Source organism: Peromyscus maniculatus, chromosome 16, assembly GCF_049852395.1.
Source record: "Peromyscus maniculatus bairdii isolate BWxNUB_F1_BW_parent chromosome 16, HU_Pman_BW_mat_3.1, whole genome shotgun sequence".
NCBI classification, from domain to species: domain Eukaryota; kingdom Metazoa; phylum Chordata; class Mammalia; order Rodentia; family Cricetidae; genus Peromyscus; species Peromyscus maniculatus.
The window spans coordinates 12,425,015-12,440,626 of record NC_134867.1 but is presented as its reverse complement, the minus strand read 5'-3'; the positions used below and the strand labels follow the sequence as shown (position 1 = coordinate 12,440,626).

The 15,612-nt window shown below is 50.0% G+C and overlaps 1 protein-coding gene across 5 annotated transcripts in view; it reads left to right on the top strand.

Annotated features, from left to right (window-relative positions):
• The window catches only part of Scml4 (Scm polycomb group protein like 4), a 107,775-nt gene that overhangs the window by 73,613 nt on the left and 18,550 nt on the right, over positions 1-15,612 (top strand). For 4 of the 5 annotated variants that reach the window (XM_076552371.1, XM_006982761.4, XM_076552373.1 and 1 more), the window contains exons 3-5: positions 342-471; positions 4,010-4,210; positions 7,707-7,901. In XM_076552371.1, the coding sequence (XP_076408486.1) occupies positions 342-471; positions 4,010-4,210; positions 7,707-7,901 (526 nt within the window). Of the gene's footprint in view, positions 1-341; positions 472-4,009; positions 4,211-7,706; positions 7,902-14,344; positions 14,957-15,612 lie in introns of those variants that run through there. The other variant, XM_076552374.1, reaches the window with a different exon arrangement.

The following is a 15,612-nucleotide window of genomic DNA, read 5'->3' as shown; positions in this document are numbered from 1 at the left end:
GGTGTGGACAGGGCACTGCCCTGCAGGCTGCATCCTGTCCTCAGGGGGCGAGTGGCTTTTAACTCTTCATGCCTCTAGATGCTCCTATACCCACTTCCTGGTGCTGTCACTTCCTGGGTAGTGCCAATGTAAGGGTGAAGTACAGAGCTACCCTCTGACTATATAATCCAAATACGAATTTTGAACGTGAACTTGAATCTGAAGCTCCTTTCCCAAAGCTGAGAAGTAGAAAGGTGTAGACGTGAGAGAGTACTGAGGAGGATTAGCAGACACCCAGGAAAGACCGGGGTGGAATAGAGAGCAGGTCTAGATGTTCCCTGATTAAACAGACTCTCTTGCAGATCAAGCCTCCAGTGCTCATGACTCCCTTGGCTCTGTCGCCTCCACGGAGTACCCCGGAACCCGACCTCAGCTCCATCCCTCAGGATGCAGCCACCATCCCCAGCTTGGTGGTCCCACAGGCTCTCACAGGTGTGTCAGTGGAAGGGACTCCAGGGGCAATGGTTTTCTAGTAACAGTGTCCATTCATCTAGCAGTTGCGTTCTGAATCTAAGAATTTCTCTGAGACATTCCACTGGGTGTGATGGCGCACGCCTTTAATCCCGGCACCCAACACAGGAGGCAGAGGCAGGCTGATCTTTGAGTTGGAGGCCAGCCTGGTCTACAGGGCGAATTCCAGGACAGCTGGGGCTGCACAGAGAAACCTTGTTTCTAAGAAAGAAAAGAAATGTTTCCCTGAATAACCCAAGGAAAGATCTGGCGCAGAAGCTGGGCAGCAGACAGGACAGCCCTGGTCTCTGAAAGCCAGGTTTGGTTATGAAAACCTTTGTTTCCTGTGAACGTTGGGTTCAGCTGGTTGCTTTGGAACGGACAAGAGCAGTGGCTGCATCTGAGTGTGCTCACTTGAGTGTGTCCATGCTGCATTTGTGTTTCCAGTTGCTACCACATCCTGCAACCCCAACAGCCTCTTAATTGTAACAGTAGTTAGATGGCTACAGAGGCGCGCGCGCATGTGCACACACACACACACACACACACACACACACACACACACACACACAGCCCCTCATCACAACTTCACTCCCTGCCCCCGTCCCGTTGAAGTCGGTTTAGTCCCTTCCCACTGCAGTGTAGACTAAACCTGTTAACACTGAGAAGGCCCTGCAGGCTGCAGCCTCCCCCCGCTCCACTCTCCCCTCCCGCCCCTTGATTCCACTCACCAGGTGCCGTACGTCCTAGGGTCCTAGCATATTCTCTTCCTCTATTCGGGGTGAGCTTCCTGTCTAGTCACCCCATTGCTACCTCACACTCAGCTCGGACATACTCTCCAGGAAGCCTAGCTGCCTTTCCTGCCAGCACCCCCCTGCCGTAGCCACCCTAGCTCTTCTCTTGGGTCTTGAGAGCCTGAGGTCTCACCTCAGCAGCTGAGAACTGAATAGACAGGACCCACATCACTCACTTGCGGGTACACAGGCCTGTTGTTAACTGCTTTCCAGATCGTCCAAAATGAGGGCACGTGGGAGCAGCAGCCTGAGGGAAGGTAATGACCTCTTGGGTTCGGAGGGAATTGCCTCCAAATTCCATGCTGCAGACCTGCCTGCAGATCTGAGCTGTCCCCTGGGCACTTCAGCCTCCGTCTCCTCATGAGCAAAGCCATAATAATAACACCCAACTCAGGCTGGCTTGATAACGTGGGAGGTGCCAGTCTGTTGTCCCCAATGTCTGTCCTAACATCCCCGAAGTCCTGCTAGTCACCTCAAGTCCTTCTTAACATTCCGCTAACCCGGCAGTGGTGGCCCACACCTTTAATCCCAGCACTGGGGAGGCAGAGGCAGGCGGATCTCTGCCAGCTCGAGGCCAGCTGGTCTACAGAGTGAGTTCCAGGAAAGGCGCAAAGCTACACAGAGAAACCTTGTCTCAAACAAAAACAAAAAGCAACAAAAACAAAAAACAACAACAACCAAAAATAAAAAAGCAAAACAACACTCCCCCGAACAGTGACCTCTGAGGTAAGACGCTTATGTCATGGGAGGAAGGACAGACACTTAAGACAGGCAATTGATGTGTGGAAGAAAATATGACCTTGTTATTAGCATTCAGTTTTTCTTTACTCTTGTAAAATTTCTATTTCTTGCATCTGTTTCACACTGTCAAAAATCCTCGGGAGACAGAAAGAACCTCTAGCATCACCACCGAAAGGGAGGAAAAGCATTCCCACCTGACTTGGGGTAGCTTTTCCCAAGACGGAAGCTAGGAAATTCTTCATCTGTTCAGGATCTGGCGTTGAGAGCAGAGAAGACTCTTTGAGCTCTTCTAAGCAGGTCATGATAACATTGTTGTGACTTCTTAATCTTCAAACAGCTGACCTGCCAGTAAGATCAGGACACATTGTATCAGAGCAGTCTGGAGTCGGGCTGACCTGGTGGGCAATTTCTGTTCAATTACAGATGAGACAGTTGTGAGCAGGCGTGTATGCCCTAATCACAGGTGAAATAGTTGTGACCGGGCACGTACGTTGCCTTAGGACAGAATGCAGTTGAACTTGTATCTCTAGTTCTGAGCCCCTCAACTGACTGCCCTGTTAATAATGACTTCACTGGGCAGTCCTCTCAGTAGAAATGGTTTCTCTAAAAAGGACCTATGATGGTCCCTGAGATGGGTCAGTGGGTAGAGGCACCCGCTGCCAGGCTGGCTCGGTGATCTAAGTTCAATCCCTGGACCCACATGGTGGAAGGAGAGAGCAGGAGAGAGCTGCCTCCCTCAAGCTGTTCTCTGATCTCCACATGTGTGCCTGGTACACACACACACACACACACACACACACACACACACATACACACACATACACACACACATACACACATATACACACATACACACACACACATACACACACACACACATACACACACATACACACATATACACACATACACACACACACACATACACACACACACACACATACACACACATACACACACATACACACACATATACACATACACACACACAATGTAAAAAGGGATTTATGAGCTTTTTATTTCCTTTTTTAACTGGAAAATTTATAAAATTCCCCACCGTGGTCTGCTCAAAATTTACTGAACATGGAAAACTTTTTTACAGGCTTTCTGGCATTTTTCTATAGATTTATGTTATATAAATATGATACTTACCTACAAATATATTAATACATAATACAATAGCATAGTTAAAATGTAAATGAACACAATTTATGTTCAAAATTTTATGATGAGATGTATTATCTTAAAAGTGTGGGGAATTTGGGAATGGAGAGGTGGCTCAGGGGTTAAGAGCGTTTGTTGCTCTTGCAGAGGATCTGGGTTCAGTTCCCAGGACCCACACAGTAGCTTATAACTGTCTGTAACTCCAGTCCCATGGGATCTGACACCAGGTCCAGGGCACATGGTACATAGACATATATAAATTAAAACACACCCAAACACATAAAAATTATTAATAAATCTTTTAAGTGTGGGGTTATTGATGGGCTTTGACCATTATTTCCTGAAATCATAAATAGCAATCCCATCGGAACATCATACTGCCTCTAGGATGATTAGTGTCACACCATTTTGTTTTTTATTGGTACAAGTTCACAGAGAAATGCCCTGCTGTCCTTGGAGGAGCAGAGGAGGATTTTTGTCACGTACCTGCCCAGATGGAAATACCTTTCTTTATATACACTGTCCTTATGGGCCACAGTAATTGTCTTCTGTATAGTTTACACAGTTAAAGGGGACCCAGCTATCCCTCTGCCCACTGCCAGGAGGTCACCACTTGAGCAAAGTTCTGACAGTTAGGAAGTACAGCTTTTTAGCCTTTTCACCTTCTTACACCAGGAGGATCAGTCCCATGTCTGCCCTCTGCAGTTTTCCCAAGGCCAGGGCCTGGTCCAGGCCCGAGATGTCCCCAGCCTAGGCAGCCTGCAGGCCTGATGCACTCGCAATGCTAGACATCTCACACCCACTGTTCTCTGTGCCCACAGTGTGCCTCTACATTAACAAGCAGGCCGATTCAGGGCCGTACCTGGAGAGGAGGAAGCTGCAGCAGCTTCCTGAGCGCCTGGGGCCTGAGCGGCCTGCAGCTGTCCTGCAGCAGGCGGTGCAGGCATGCATCGACTGTGCGCACCAGCCAAGGCTGGTCTTCTCCCTTGTCAAGCAGGGCTACCGCGGTGAGCTGGTGTCAGGTAAGGCATGGGGATTGGGAGGCATGCTGGGGGTCTCTCTCTGTAGCCATCTCCCAGTGGGGGCAGTGGGAGCGGCCAGAGCCTGTCCTTCACCTGCTGGGTCTAGGGCCTCTGTGAGCTTGTGAGCAGAATGCATCCCTTGGGACAACTTGAGAGACAGCTACCAGACCTGGACAGCAAGAATGACCTCCTGGATGACCTCCTGGATAACCCCTGACTCCTCGTCCTCCCCCACGTCCAGCACTGTGCCTCTGCCTTCAGGCATACCCACATGGTATGGTTCCAACCACAGTGGGTTTAAGATAAGATGGTACTTGTTCTTCGACCGAAATCCTCCACTGGTTCCTATGTCCAAGTAAAAGCCAGGGAAAGCAGCCATGGAGGTGCATGTCTGGAGTCACAGAACTATGGAGGCAGAGACAGGAGTGTGTTGAGTTTGCGGCCACTGTGGACCACAGAGCATTCTAAGACCTTGTGCTACATAGTGAGAGACTGTCTCAAAACCTAAAGAAAGGAGAAAAAAAGAGGAGGAGAGGAGGGAAGGGAAAGGGGAGGGGAGGAAAAAGGAAGAGAGGGGCCTTGGCTAGGTTCACGTGACTGTGTCTGACACCGGGTGATATTCAAGGGCCTCAGCAGATGCACAGACAGGAAGACCCGTGAACAAGGGCGAGGAGGAGAGTCTAGTCCCGGACCTCCTGGAGTTCCTCCGCTGCTCCATGTCTTCTTTCCCTGGAACATCCTCTTACCTTGCTCCTTCCTACAGAGTAGGGCTCAAGACAGATCTGGGGCCGAGGGAGGGTCCCTTGCTCTGTACTCCTCTATGATGCCACTTGTCTTAGAGGCTCTATAGCCCCTGCCCATGAGCTGGGAGAGCTGGTCCTGAGCCTGGCTTTCCTGCTCCTCCCTCTCCGTGGCCTCAGGGCCTTGGCACTGGGGAGAAGCAACACCAGAAGGAAGGAATGACTTGTGGAGTTCCAGTTGGCTGACGGAACTCCCAGGAAGCCAGAGAGGACCACTTTTCCTGATGCCTGGGAGAACGCTGTAGCCCTGAGCAACACCTCTTGCCTCCACCTTGAGGTCATTAAGTGTGGGGTAGCTTTTCATGTTCCAGTTGGAGATGGAGGTCCCACAATGCTGCAGGACAGCATCAGTGCGGCCCAGAGAGATGCGGGCCTCTGAAGAAACAGCGGGGTACCCACTCTGCATTTAGAAGCTGCTCCCCAAATACCCCGCAACAGCTAAGGAGGCTGCCTGGACTGCAGACACTCAGAGCTGAAGGAAGCAGCATCACAGAGCCGCACAACACCTCCCAGCATGGCTGTTGGGGTGCTCTGCCTTAGCCGTGACCCCAAGAGGGAGAATTTAGGAACGCAGGAGTTCCACATCCTTTTGTAAGAGACGGGATTTCCCCACTGTGTGCAATCCCATGGATACTTACAGAACACATGCATGACTTGGTGGATAGACCTGAGGTCCCGAGCCCCTCCACCTCAGGGCCAGTTTCTGGATCACTCAGCCTTTTAGACAGTGCCCACACTAGTAGGGGATTTGCAAAGTGTCCAGAATAAGCATAATGACAGCTCTGTGGCTGCCTCCTGGACCGGAGCCACTTGGGGTCTTAGATGAAAAGCAAGTGCCACATGGTGGACACGTGAACTGAAAAATCCAGTCGAGGGTTCTCCTTAGCTTCATCGTCGGCAACGAGGGACAGCAGCCTTCCGTCCCATCCTCAAGGCCAGCCAGGAGGCCCGTGTGGGAAAGACTTCCACAGGCCTAATCAAATGGAAAAATGGAATCTTTTGGTGTCTGGTTATAATAAAAAGTAGCAATAGTAGCCCCCACCATGGGCCAACCTTCAGGGCATATGGTGTAAATCAGCAGGCTGCCTGCTAGTGTTGCTGTGGAGAGGGGAAGCCTAGGGCAAAGCAGGGTGTCCTCTCTGAGGTGTCCTTGTGTGTCCCTCACATGGAGCTGGTGTGCAGTTCTGGGGTGAGGGGCTGTTAGGGGGCTGTGAGGCAAGAGACAGCACAGACAGTGCTCAGTGCTTCCAGAAACTGACGCCGCTTCTCGATTTGGTTACTGTCTGGAGCTGGAACCCGGTGTTGCTCTAGAGAGCCCCACCCCCATTTTAAAATATTTATCTTTAGTTTATGTGCATTGGTGTTTGGCCTGCATGTGTGTCTATAAGGGTTTTGGAGTCTCTAGAACTGGAGTTACAGACAGTTGTGAGCTGCCTTGCGGTTGCTGGGAATTGAACCCTGGTCCTCTGGAAGAACAGTCAGTGCGCTTAACCACTGAGCCATCTCTCCAGCCCTGAGTTAAAGACTGTTCTCTTGGGGGCTTCCCCTGAAATCCCCCTGGGGTCCTCGGGTGACAAATGGCATGTAGAATTGGAGACTTCAGGGTGAGCTCAGGTGTCTGTATCTACCTCCTCCTTCAGACACAGATAGGGATGGACTCCTGGGTAGAAATGTCAACAGGTACAATTCCACCAGGCGAGCACACAGCCACACTTCCAACGCTCTGCACACTTGGAGGGAATTACACCAGGCGAGCACACAGCCACACTTCCAACGCTCTGCACACTTGGAGGGTTTAAAATTACCGACACCCAGGAGCAGTGAGCTCACCCTATTCTCTGATTGGGTTTCTCTGCATCCTTCATTCATAAGAGGAAGCAGGACAGTTGGACAATGGCTGATTCTAGGGCTGGACCAGGATGAACCTGGAATATACTGAAGTGCCCTAAACCAAAAGTGTTGAAATGAACGGACACAGGAGTCAACACCGGTAGAGTTCCCAAAATGAAAGCTGGGACAATTTGAGGAACAAGATATCCTGGAATCATACCAAGTTTAACAAAATGACTGAGTAAAAAATAAATGGGACATGAGACAAGCTTTCCTTACAGAGGAATCGTATGTGATATGTGGGATTTGCTGCTCTCCAGATGAGGAAGTGGTACTAAACACCCCGAGACCTTTGGGAGTGGGCCGATTTAGTGACTTGGTAACCCAGGCTTAGTGGCTGGGCCCAGGGGCAGAATATGGAGAACAGAGTGTAAGGGCGTGGGACGCATCGGCTCCACTAAGTGTGGAAAGTTCACACCCCCCAGAAGTGCCCTGTGGGTATGACATGGCCCTGCTCGGTGTTCCGTGAAGGGTTCCTTGTCTCTGTAGTCCTTCTCCCCTGTCCCCAGTCCCATGACTCCTGCTGAGAGAAAAAATACCAGACCAAGGCAAACTGACAGACAGGTCTCCAAATCTGAGCAGAACTGGTCAGATCCGCTGCCACAGCCGTGAAAATCAAGGAAAGGAGGAGATAGAGGGCCATGATAACTCAAGCAGTGTGCTGTCCGGGGTAGGACCCTAGAGCGGGAACAGGGCGTTAGGGAGACTTCCATGCAGCTCCACAGAGCCCAATAAGATAAAAGGGAAATGAATCACCCTTCCGGCTTTCCGCGCCCAGCCCTGAGTTGCCCTTTCTGGTTTTCCAGTCTCTGCTTCCTTTGATGGAAAACAGCACCTGAGGAGTCTGCCCGTGGTGAACAGTGTGGGCTATGTCCTCCGCTTCCTGACCAAACTGTGCCGCAGCCTCCTGTGTGACAACCTCTTCAGCCACCTGCCCTACCCCGGGAGCCTCGGGGCCTCTGAGAAGACCCAGGAGAGAGAGGACGGGAGGACGGAGTCAGGTGAGGTGGACTTGCTCCTTCCTGCTGCAGGGGCCCTCCCTCACGGTTGGCAGATGAGGCAGCTGCTGAGGAGCGTGGCTGTCCTCTGGAGGCCCAGGCCCATTTCTCTGGGCTCCCAGGAGGACTCCCGACTGACTGGAACTCAGGTGTCCAGACTATTCCCATCCTATACTCCAGGGAAACATGGTCTCTCCAGCTCCTGAGAGCCGACACTCGAGCTTTGCAGCCTGCATGATTAGAATTTAGACTATGACACCACATCACATCTTCCGAGTGATTTTCTTCCCCCTACTGTAAGGAAACTCTGGGTAACTGCTCATCATTGTTGAGTAATTGAAGAACTCTGAAACCAAGGAACTAAGCAATCCCAAAGAATATAGGCTGATGGTGCAGATGTAGTCTTCCTGTGTGGAGTCTCCCATGTTTATCTGCTTGAAGAAGGTACATAACTAAGATCCTACACTGAAGGAATCTGATTGGGCTATGCACCAAATATGCCTTCCTTTGAGAGCTGGTGATGGAAAGTCACCAAAAGTTGAGCAACTTGGGTACCATGGCCACAGAATAGCCCAGGTTGAATAAATGGCCAGCAGGCGGGGCAGGGAGGCCAAGGCCTCAGCGTTGTCTGCCTCTGTAGATACCAATGGCAGGTGCTCCTTCCTTCCTGAGCAAACTAGAGTCATGGATTTGCATAATTCAGCAAGAATCTCAAGGGACAGCAGAGACGTCTTGACTTTTTTCTTTCTCTGAAAGTAGCATTGTTGATCTAGGAAAAGTACGTGGGAAACAGAGCAGAGCCAGGGTCAGGGTGTTTGCCTTGGTTTCCTTCAAATATTCACAACTGAAGGGAGGAAGGGTTGGTTCTGGCTCACAGGTCCAGGATGGAGTCCACCATGGTAGGGGAGTCCAGAGGCAGGAGCTTGAAGCAGCTTATCAGACTGGGCCTGAGTCAGGGAGCAGAGAATGATAAACACTGTGTGAAGGCTCGGTTCCCCCTCTTCACCTTATCCAGACCATCAGCTTCCTCCCAGAGAATGGGACCGTCTACAGCTGAGATGCGTCTCCTCGCATCAGGTAATGTGAGATCATCCCAACAGGCATGTCCTGTGTCTTAGGGTTTCCATTACTGTGATGAAACACCATGACCAAAAAGCAAGTTGGGGAGGAAAGGGTTTCTTTGGCTTACACTTCCACATTGTAGTCCTTCACTGAAGGAAGCCAGGACAGGAACTCAGAGCAGGAACCTGGAGGCAGGAGCTGGTGCAGAGACCATGGAGGGGAGCTGCTTACTGGCTTGCTCTTTATGGCTTGCTCAGCCTGCTTTCTTACAGAACCAAGGACCACCAGCCCAGAGATGGCCTCACCCACAGTGGGTCCTCCCACCTTGATCACTAATTAAGAAAATGCCTTACAGGCTTGCTTGCAGGCTGATCTTATGGAGATATTTTCTTAATTGAGGTTCCCTCCTTTCAAATGACTTTAGCTTGTGTCAAGTTGACATAAAATTGCCCAGCACACCCTGAGCCCCATCTCCCAGGTGATTCTAGAGTCTGTCACATTGACAATGAACACTGCCACTAATCAGGATTCTAAAAACAGGTGTCAAACCTGCCTCTGTCCAAAGCTCTATGTGAGACCCTGTTCTGGAAAGGCATAGTTTAGGAAACTTTTTGATGAATAAAAGTACAAATCATGAAAAAAAATGTTTCATCTACAGGTCTGGGCTCACAGATTTAGAATAGAATATAAAATACTTACAATAAAGATGAGTATCTGTCAGGGCCAGTGTACTGACACATTCCTGCAACGTATCACTCAGTGGAGGCAGGGTGATGGTGAATTTGAAGCAAGCCTGGGCTACACAGTGATGCTGTCTTAAACATGAGTGAATGAATAAGAGGCTCTATCTCAAGCCCAAGAGGAGAGTAGGGAAGGACTCATTTAGATCCTTCAAATAGGGTTTCTTGGATACTAGAGGAACCTTGCCTACAGTTTCGTTTTGATCCCACTTAGACCTTGGAAGAAGGAAGAGATTTGTCCGTTCACATAGAAAAGTAGCAGAGTATGATTAGTGTGGGCAGAGGCCGTACACCTGTATGCTTTTCTTCATGCCTCTATGTGAACTACAAATGGTCCTCTCTCAATTCTCCAGCCTGTATTTCCTACATCAAATAAGAAGTTGGAGGTGTGGATACAGAGTATTCTTTCTGTAGCCTCCGAACCATAGTGTGCTCAGAGACACGTGGAGTTCATTTTCTACAAGATCTTGGCATGAGACTAGCACACATACATGGTTTCATATCTCAAACCCTTGCCTCATTGGGTTGAACAAACAAAGACCCACAGGACATGCCCAGGAGCACACAGTTGGTACTTCCCACAGCCCTGGAAGTCTGCCCTCTGGACCAGCTCTTCTCTATGAATGAAATTTAGGATAAATCTTGTGACTTTTCCAGTTCCTTTCATGTTACAAAATGTTCTTATTCAACAGCTAATGTGCTCGGGTGGGTGAGATATCCAACCACGTTTCCCTCAGAGATCTTACTCCTGTGTTGTCGGTTTCCAGCTTAGCTTCCTGCAGGTCACCTGCCTGTGGTGGTGAAGGTGGGCATGGTTGGATTCTCCACCCCTCCCACACCCGGCAAATCCTGATTGATTTCTGAACCCCTCACAGCCGTGTGGGGGAGGAGGAGAGGAAAGGACAGCTGTGCTCTGCTGTAGGTTGGCATTGGTTCCCTGTTTCTGACAAGTGTTTGGTTGCTCTTGAGTGGGCTCTCTGGTCCCCTTACCATCTCTCACCCACATGCTTCTTGGCGTGGACAAATATTTGCTGCTCTTTTCTAGGTAGGCATCTACATTTCTTTGGGGGGGGCAACTCTTCTCTCTCTCTCTCTCTCTCTCTCTCTCTCTCTCTCTCTCTCTCTCTCTCTCTCTCTCTCTCTCTCGTCCTAGGGTGTCATGGCCTTGATTTGGACATGCTAGGCAAGTATTGAGCCACACCCCCAACCCTGGATTTTTCAGGCAAGATCTAGAACTTGTGGTCCTCATGACTCCTGTATGAAATCCCAGGAGAGTGCCAGGATGAAGCCTGCCCTACAGCATGGACCTAAGGTGTTCCTGCAGCTCTCTCCAGATGGCCACTTCTGTTTCTTGAGAAGCGTACATTCTTTGCCGCAACAATCTCAGCACACATGCTGACCTCTGCAGGGTACCCCTCTTTTCCTCTGCCGGCTGACTGTGGTCTTTCAGGTTTTCCAGGGGACTCGGAGAGTAATTGAGTGTATAGCCCAAGCTCCAGAGGACAGAGAGCAAACTATTCACACGGCCACATTAAAGCCATTGGGAAGAGACTGATACTTCTCTTCATAGTTTGGCTTCTAGTCAAGCTTATGGTCAGTCTCAGTCTTGTTCACACACTAAATGTGGATAAACATTTACTGGAGAAAAACTGGAGACTCTCTCTCTCTGTGTAGGATATAACATTTATTGATGAACATGATTAATGGGGGGAATGCAATGGGAACCCTCAAAGCACAGAGCCTGACATTTATCTACAGGATCCATGACTGGGGATGTATTTGCCCTCATAACCACCATGAATGAATTTCTGGTGAAGCCCACTTCGAGATTTGGTTCTCCTGGCATCCAGGGGACCTGAAGTCGGCCTTTCACCAGGCAATGGTGACATGTCTTTTTCTCTGCAGATTGGTGCAGTTGGACATGATGATGTGACCATTGTGAACCCTGGCTACTGGCCCTGGGGCTTCCCAAGGGCAGCCATATACCTGTCTGATTCTGCCAGCTCCCACACGGGACAGTAAAGGATGCTGAAAAGGTGGAGCTGTGCTCCAATACAAAAGCTATCTTCCTGATAACTTTACTGTTTACTTAGGGGCATGGCTGCAGGTGACCTCCAGGGCTTTGAGCAGAATTGCTTGTAGTCATCTGACACCATGGAGCCACAAAGTGGGAACTGGTCCTCTTTTGCCTTCTGTCCCAAGTCAATGAAGCAGATCTTAGCATCCGTGACACTTCAGCAGAACAGAAGAGACGTTGGGTACCACTTGTTGGTAACATCGGGATCATCCATGCTGTGACAAAGAACAAGAGTATATTAGTTACTTTCTGTTGCTGATAGAACACCATGACCAAGGCAGCACATATAAGAAAGCATTTAATAATTGGGGTTATGGTTTCGGACTGTGGAGTCCGTGATGGCAGGGCAAAGGCATGGTGACAGGAACAGCTGAGATGTCACATCTCAAACTGAAAGCAGGAGGCCTCACTGGGAATAGCATGAGTCTTCTGAAACCTCAAAGCCTACCCCTAGTGACACACTTCCTCCCAAAAGGCCACACCTTCTGATCCTTCCCAAGCAGTTCCACCAACTGGCAACCAAGCATTCAAACCTATGAGCCTACGTGAGCCATTCTCATTCCAACCACAACAAGGAATTCCACCGTCACTTTTTGTAATGTTTCCCTAATGGCTGCTGTCTTCCAGCCTTAGCCCAAGTCCAACTGAAACAGTCTTGTTTTAACATCTTTTCCCAGAGAGGACCAGAAGCCTTCCTCAAAGATGAGAGCTGGTTTCTTTCTGAGTCAACCTTGAAGAAATGACATTAGCTGTGCTCATGAGCCCTTCCCCGATTCAAGATGACTTACAAAAAAACCAGGTTGATCCAAGTCAGCCAGTCCATGTCTCTGATACCTCCTACCCTGGAAGCTGCAGAGCTGAACACCTGCTCTGAACCTCTTTACTGGGCCATTTTCAATTTTTCCCAAGTCTATTTAGTGTGTGTATGTATATAGTTTATTTAGGGTGTGTATGTATATAGTTTAGTGTGTGTATGTATATAGTTTATTTAGTGTGTGTATGTATATAGTTTATTTAGTGTGTGTGGGGTGGGGCTGTACTGGTTAGTTTTAGGTCAACTTGACACAAGCTAGAGTCATCTGAAAGGAGGGAGCCTCAATTGAGAAAATATTCCCACAAGATCTGGCTGTAGGCAAACCTGTAGGGCATTTTCTTAATTGCTAATTGATGGAGGAGGGCCCAGTCCATTGTGAGTGGTGCCATCCCTGGGCTGGTGGTCCTGGGTTCTGTAAGAAAGCAGGCTGAGCAAGCCATGGGGAGTAAGCCAGTAAGCAGCATCCCTCCACGGCCTCAGTATCCTCTCCTGCCTCCGAGTTCTAGTCCTGCTGGAGTTCCTGTCCTGACTTTCTTCTGTGATGGACTGTGGTGTGGAAGTGCAAGCCCAATAAACCCGTTCCTCTCCAGTTTGCTTTTGGTCATGGTGTTTTATCACAGCAATCAGAACCCGAAGACAGGGGTTGTATTGTGTGCATATGGATGCACGTATGTGCAGTGTATATGAAGGTCAAAGGTCGACATCGGGAGTCTTTTTATTGAAAGAAACGATTTATTTCCTTTTTAATTGTCTTCATATGTATGTGAGTTCAGGTCCCCTAGGAGTCCAGAGCGGGCATTGGGTTTCCTGGGGCTGGCTGCAGTGCTGTACCCATTTCGAGAAACCCCCGACACCACCAAGGAGCCGGTTTCCGATGCAAGCACATAAGGGTCCTTTTATTCAGGTTCAACCTGGGCCACCACACGGCAGATGGAAGGAAATGTGGCGGTGGCCATGAGCCCAGGTACAGAGAGTTTTTATAGGAAAAAACCACAGCCTGGAATTGGCAACTTGGGATTGGGTAGAAGGGGCAAGGTGATTTTTTTGAAACCATTGGTCTAGACTTTGGGCTCGAAACCACATTTGAAACCATTGGGTTAGACTTTTGGTGGGGAACCACAACCGGCTGAACAGAATTATCTGGACTGCTCAGCAGGATTATCTAGATGTCTTCAAGGGCCTAAGTAGCAGACAGGATGTCTGCCGGAGGATACTGCTGTCTCCGTTCCAGTTGTCATGGCACACTCCTGAGGTCCTTCCTGGAACTGGGTACAGCAGGTGTCTGGGATGGTGGCCCTTTCCCTAAGGCAGAGCCTGTGAAGTCAAGTCCAGGCCTTCACAGCAGGAGGTTGTGAGCGGTGCTGAGCACACACTGCTCTCCAGAACTGCTGTTCAACTGCAGAGCTGTCTCTCTAGCCTAGTCAACTCATTTTCTTAGTCTCTTATTGACTGGGAGCTCATTTCTTGGCTAGGCTGACTGGCTAGCAAGCCCTGGGAATTGACGTGTGTGTGTTTGTGTGTGTGTGTGTGTGTGTGTGTGTGTGTGTGTGTGCACTTGTGTGTGTGTGCACTTGTGTGTGTGCCTATGTGTGAGTGTGAGTGTGTGTACTGGAATCTAACTCATGTCCTCACACTTGTGCAGCAAGCCCTGGGAATTGACGTATGTGTGTGTGTGTGTGTGTAAGGTGGTCATGGAGCCCTGCTTTCCTCTTTGAGGCCCAAAGGGAATTTATTATTCTAAACAGCTGACTTCAGTCAGAACTGTCTTTGGTCCAACTTTCCAAAGAAGGAAAAGCAATCCATAGCTTAGAACAAAGTCTCAGGCAAACCAGAAGCATGCTGGAGAATGAAGAAAATTCAGGTGTCGGGCATTAAACGTGATGGCTGGTTCTGGGCCTCTCCTCAGGGGAGGGAAAATGTAAATGAACTAAAATGGATCAGAGTGGAGTCAAGGTTGATCCTCGGGCCGGGCTGGGGTAAGCTAAAGGAGAAAAATCTATACTGGCCGGAGACTCCGTTAATGGAAAATGTAATTGAAGCGAATGAAATGCTCCGCCTGTAGGTGGTGTGGCCTGGTGCCCTTTGAACCAGGAAGGCAAGACACAAGGCCATTGAGGCCCTAAGGGAAAACGAGAATTGCTTATCTGTAAGAACAAGGGCGGGACTGAGCTGGAACGGAAAATCTGCGACTGGAGCCTCCTCAAATCAGAGCTGCGGTGGGAGGGTGGGTGTTTGGTTTCTGCTCCCTCTGAGTCCCTTAGGGGACACAGAAGGCCCCCTGCCTCCCACCGCATCTGTCACATGTCAGGAGCTGCAGCCCCCAGGAGCGCGGGCTAAGCCACGAGGAAAAGCACTCTGCACCCAGGTAGGATGGGAGGGAGGCACCTGTGTCTGGGCTGAGGGGAGAAGGGCGAGCCCCCACCCTCCCCTCCCCGGCCCCGCCGCCAGCCTGCCCCAGGCCTCCTGCCCTGTGCTCTGGGACGGCAGGCTTTTCTCTCTAGGAACGACCTGGCTAGGCCGCCCTGGTTGGTTCTTCAGAGCTCTTGGAAGCTGTGCCTGGCGGGCTTCAGTCCAGCCTTTTCTCTCGGGCTTTGAGACCGGGATCGGAAGTGCTGGCAGCTCTTAGTGTAGCCAGGTCAAGCTGTTCTCACTGAACCCCTCTGGGCACTGACCAGGAACTAGGCAGAGCTGCGAAGGGCCAGGCCATCCATCAAGAAAGGCCATGGCTTTCAGCCTGGGGGAAGGTAGCGTTAATGACTCTACCAAGGGCTCGCTCTGTACAGCTGCTCCCTCAACTGGGAAGTTATGATTGATGTGAGGGAAATAAGGTGAGGTGGAGTGTGTGTGTGTGTGTGTGTGTGTGTGTGTGTGTGTGTGTGTGTGTGTGTGGCAATGGGGTCCAGAGTAGGAATGGTGGGATAGCGTCTCAGTCAGGAGCCTCTGGGCATCTCTGGATGGAGAGGTATTGTGTGAGAAGAGTTTTGCTGCATTTCAGTCAGGCCTTCATTAGAGAATACTGGT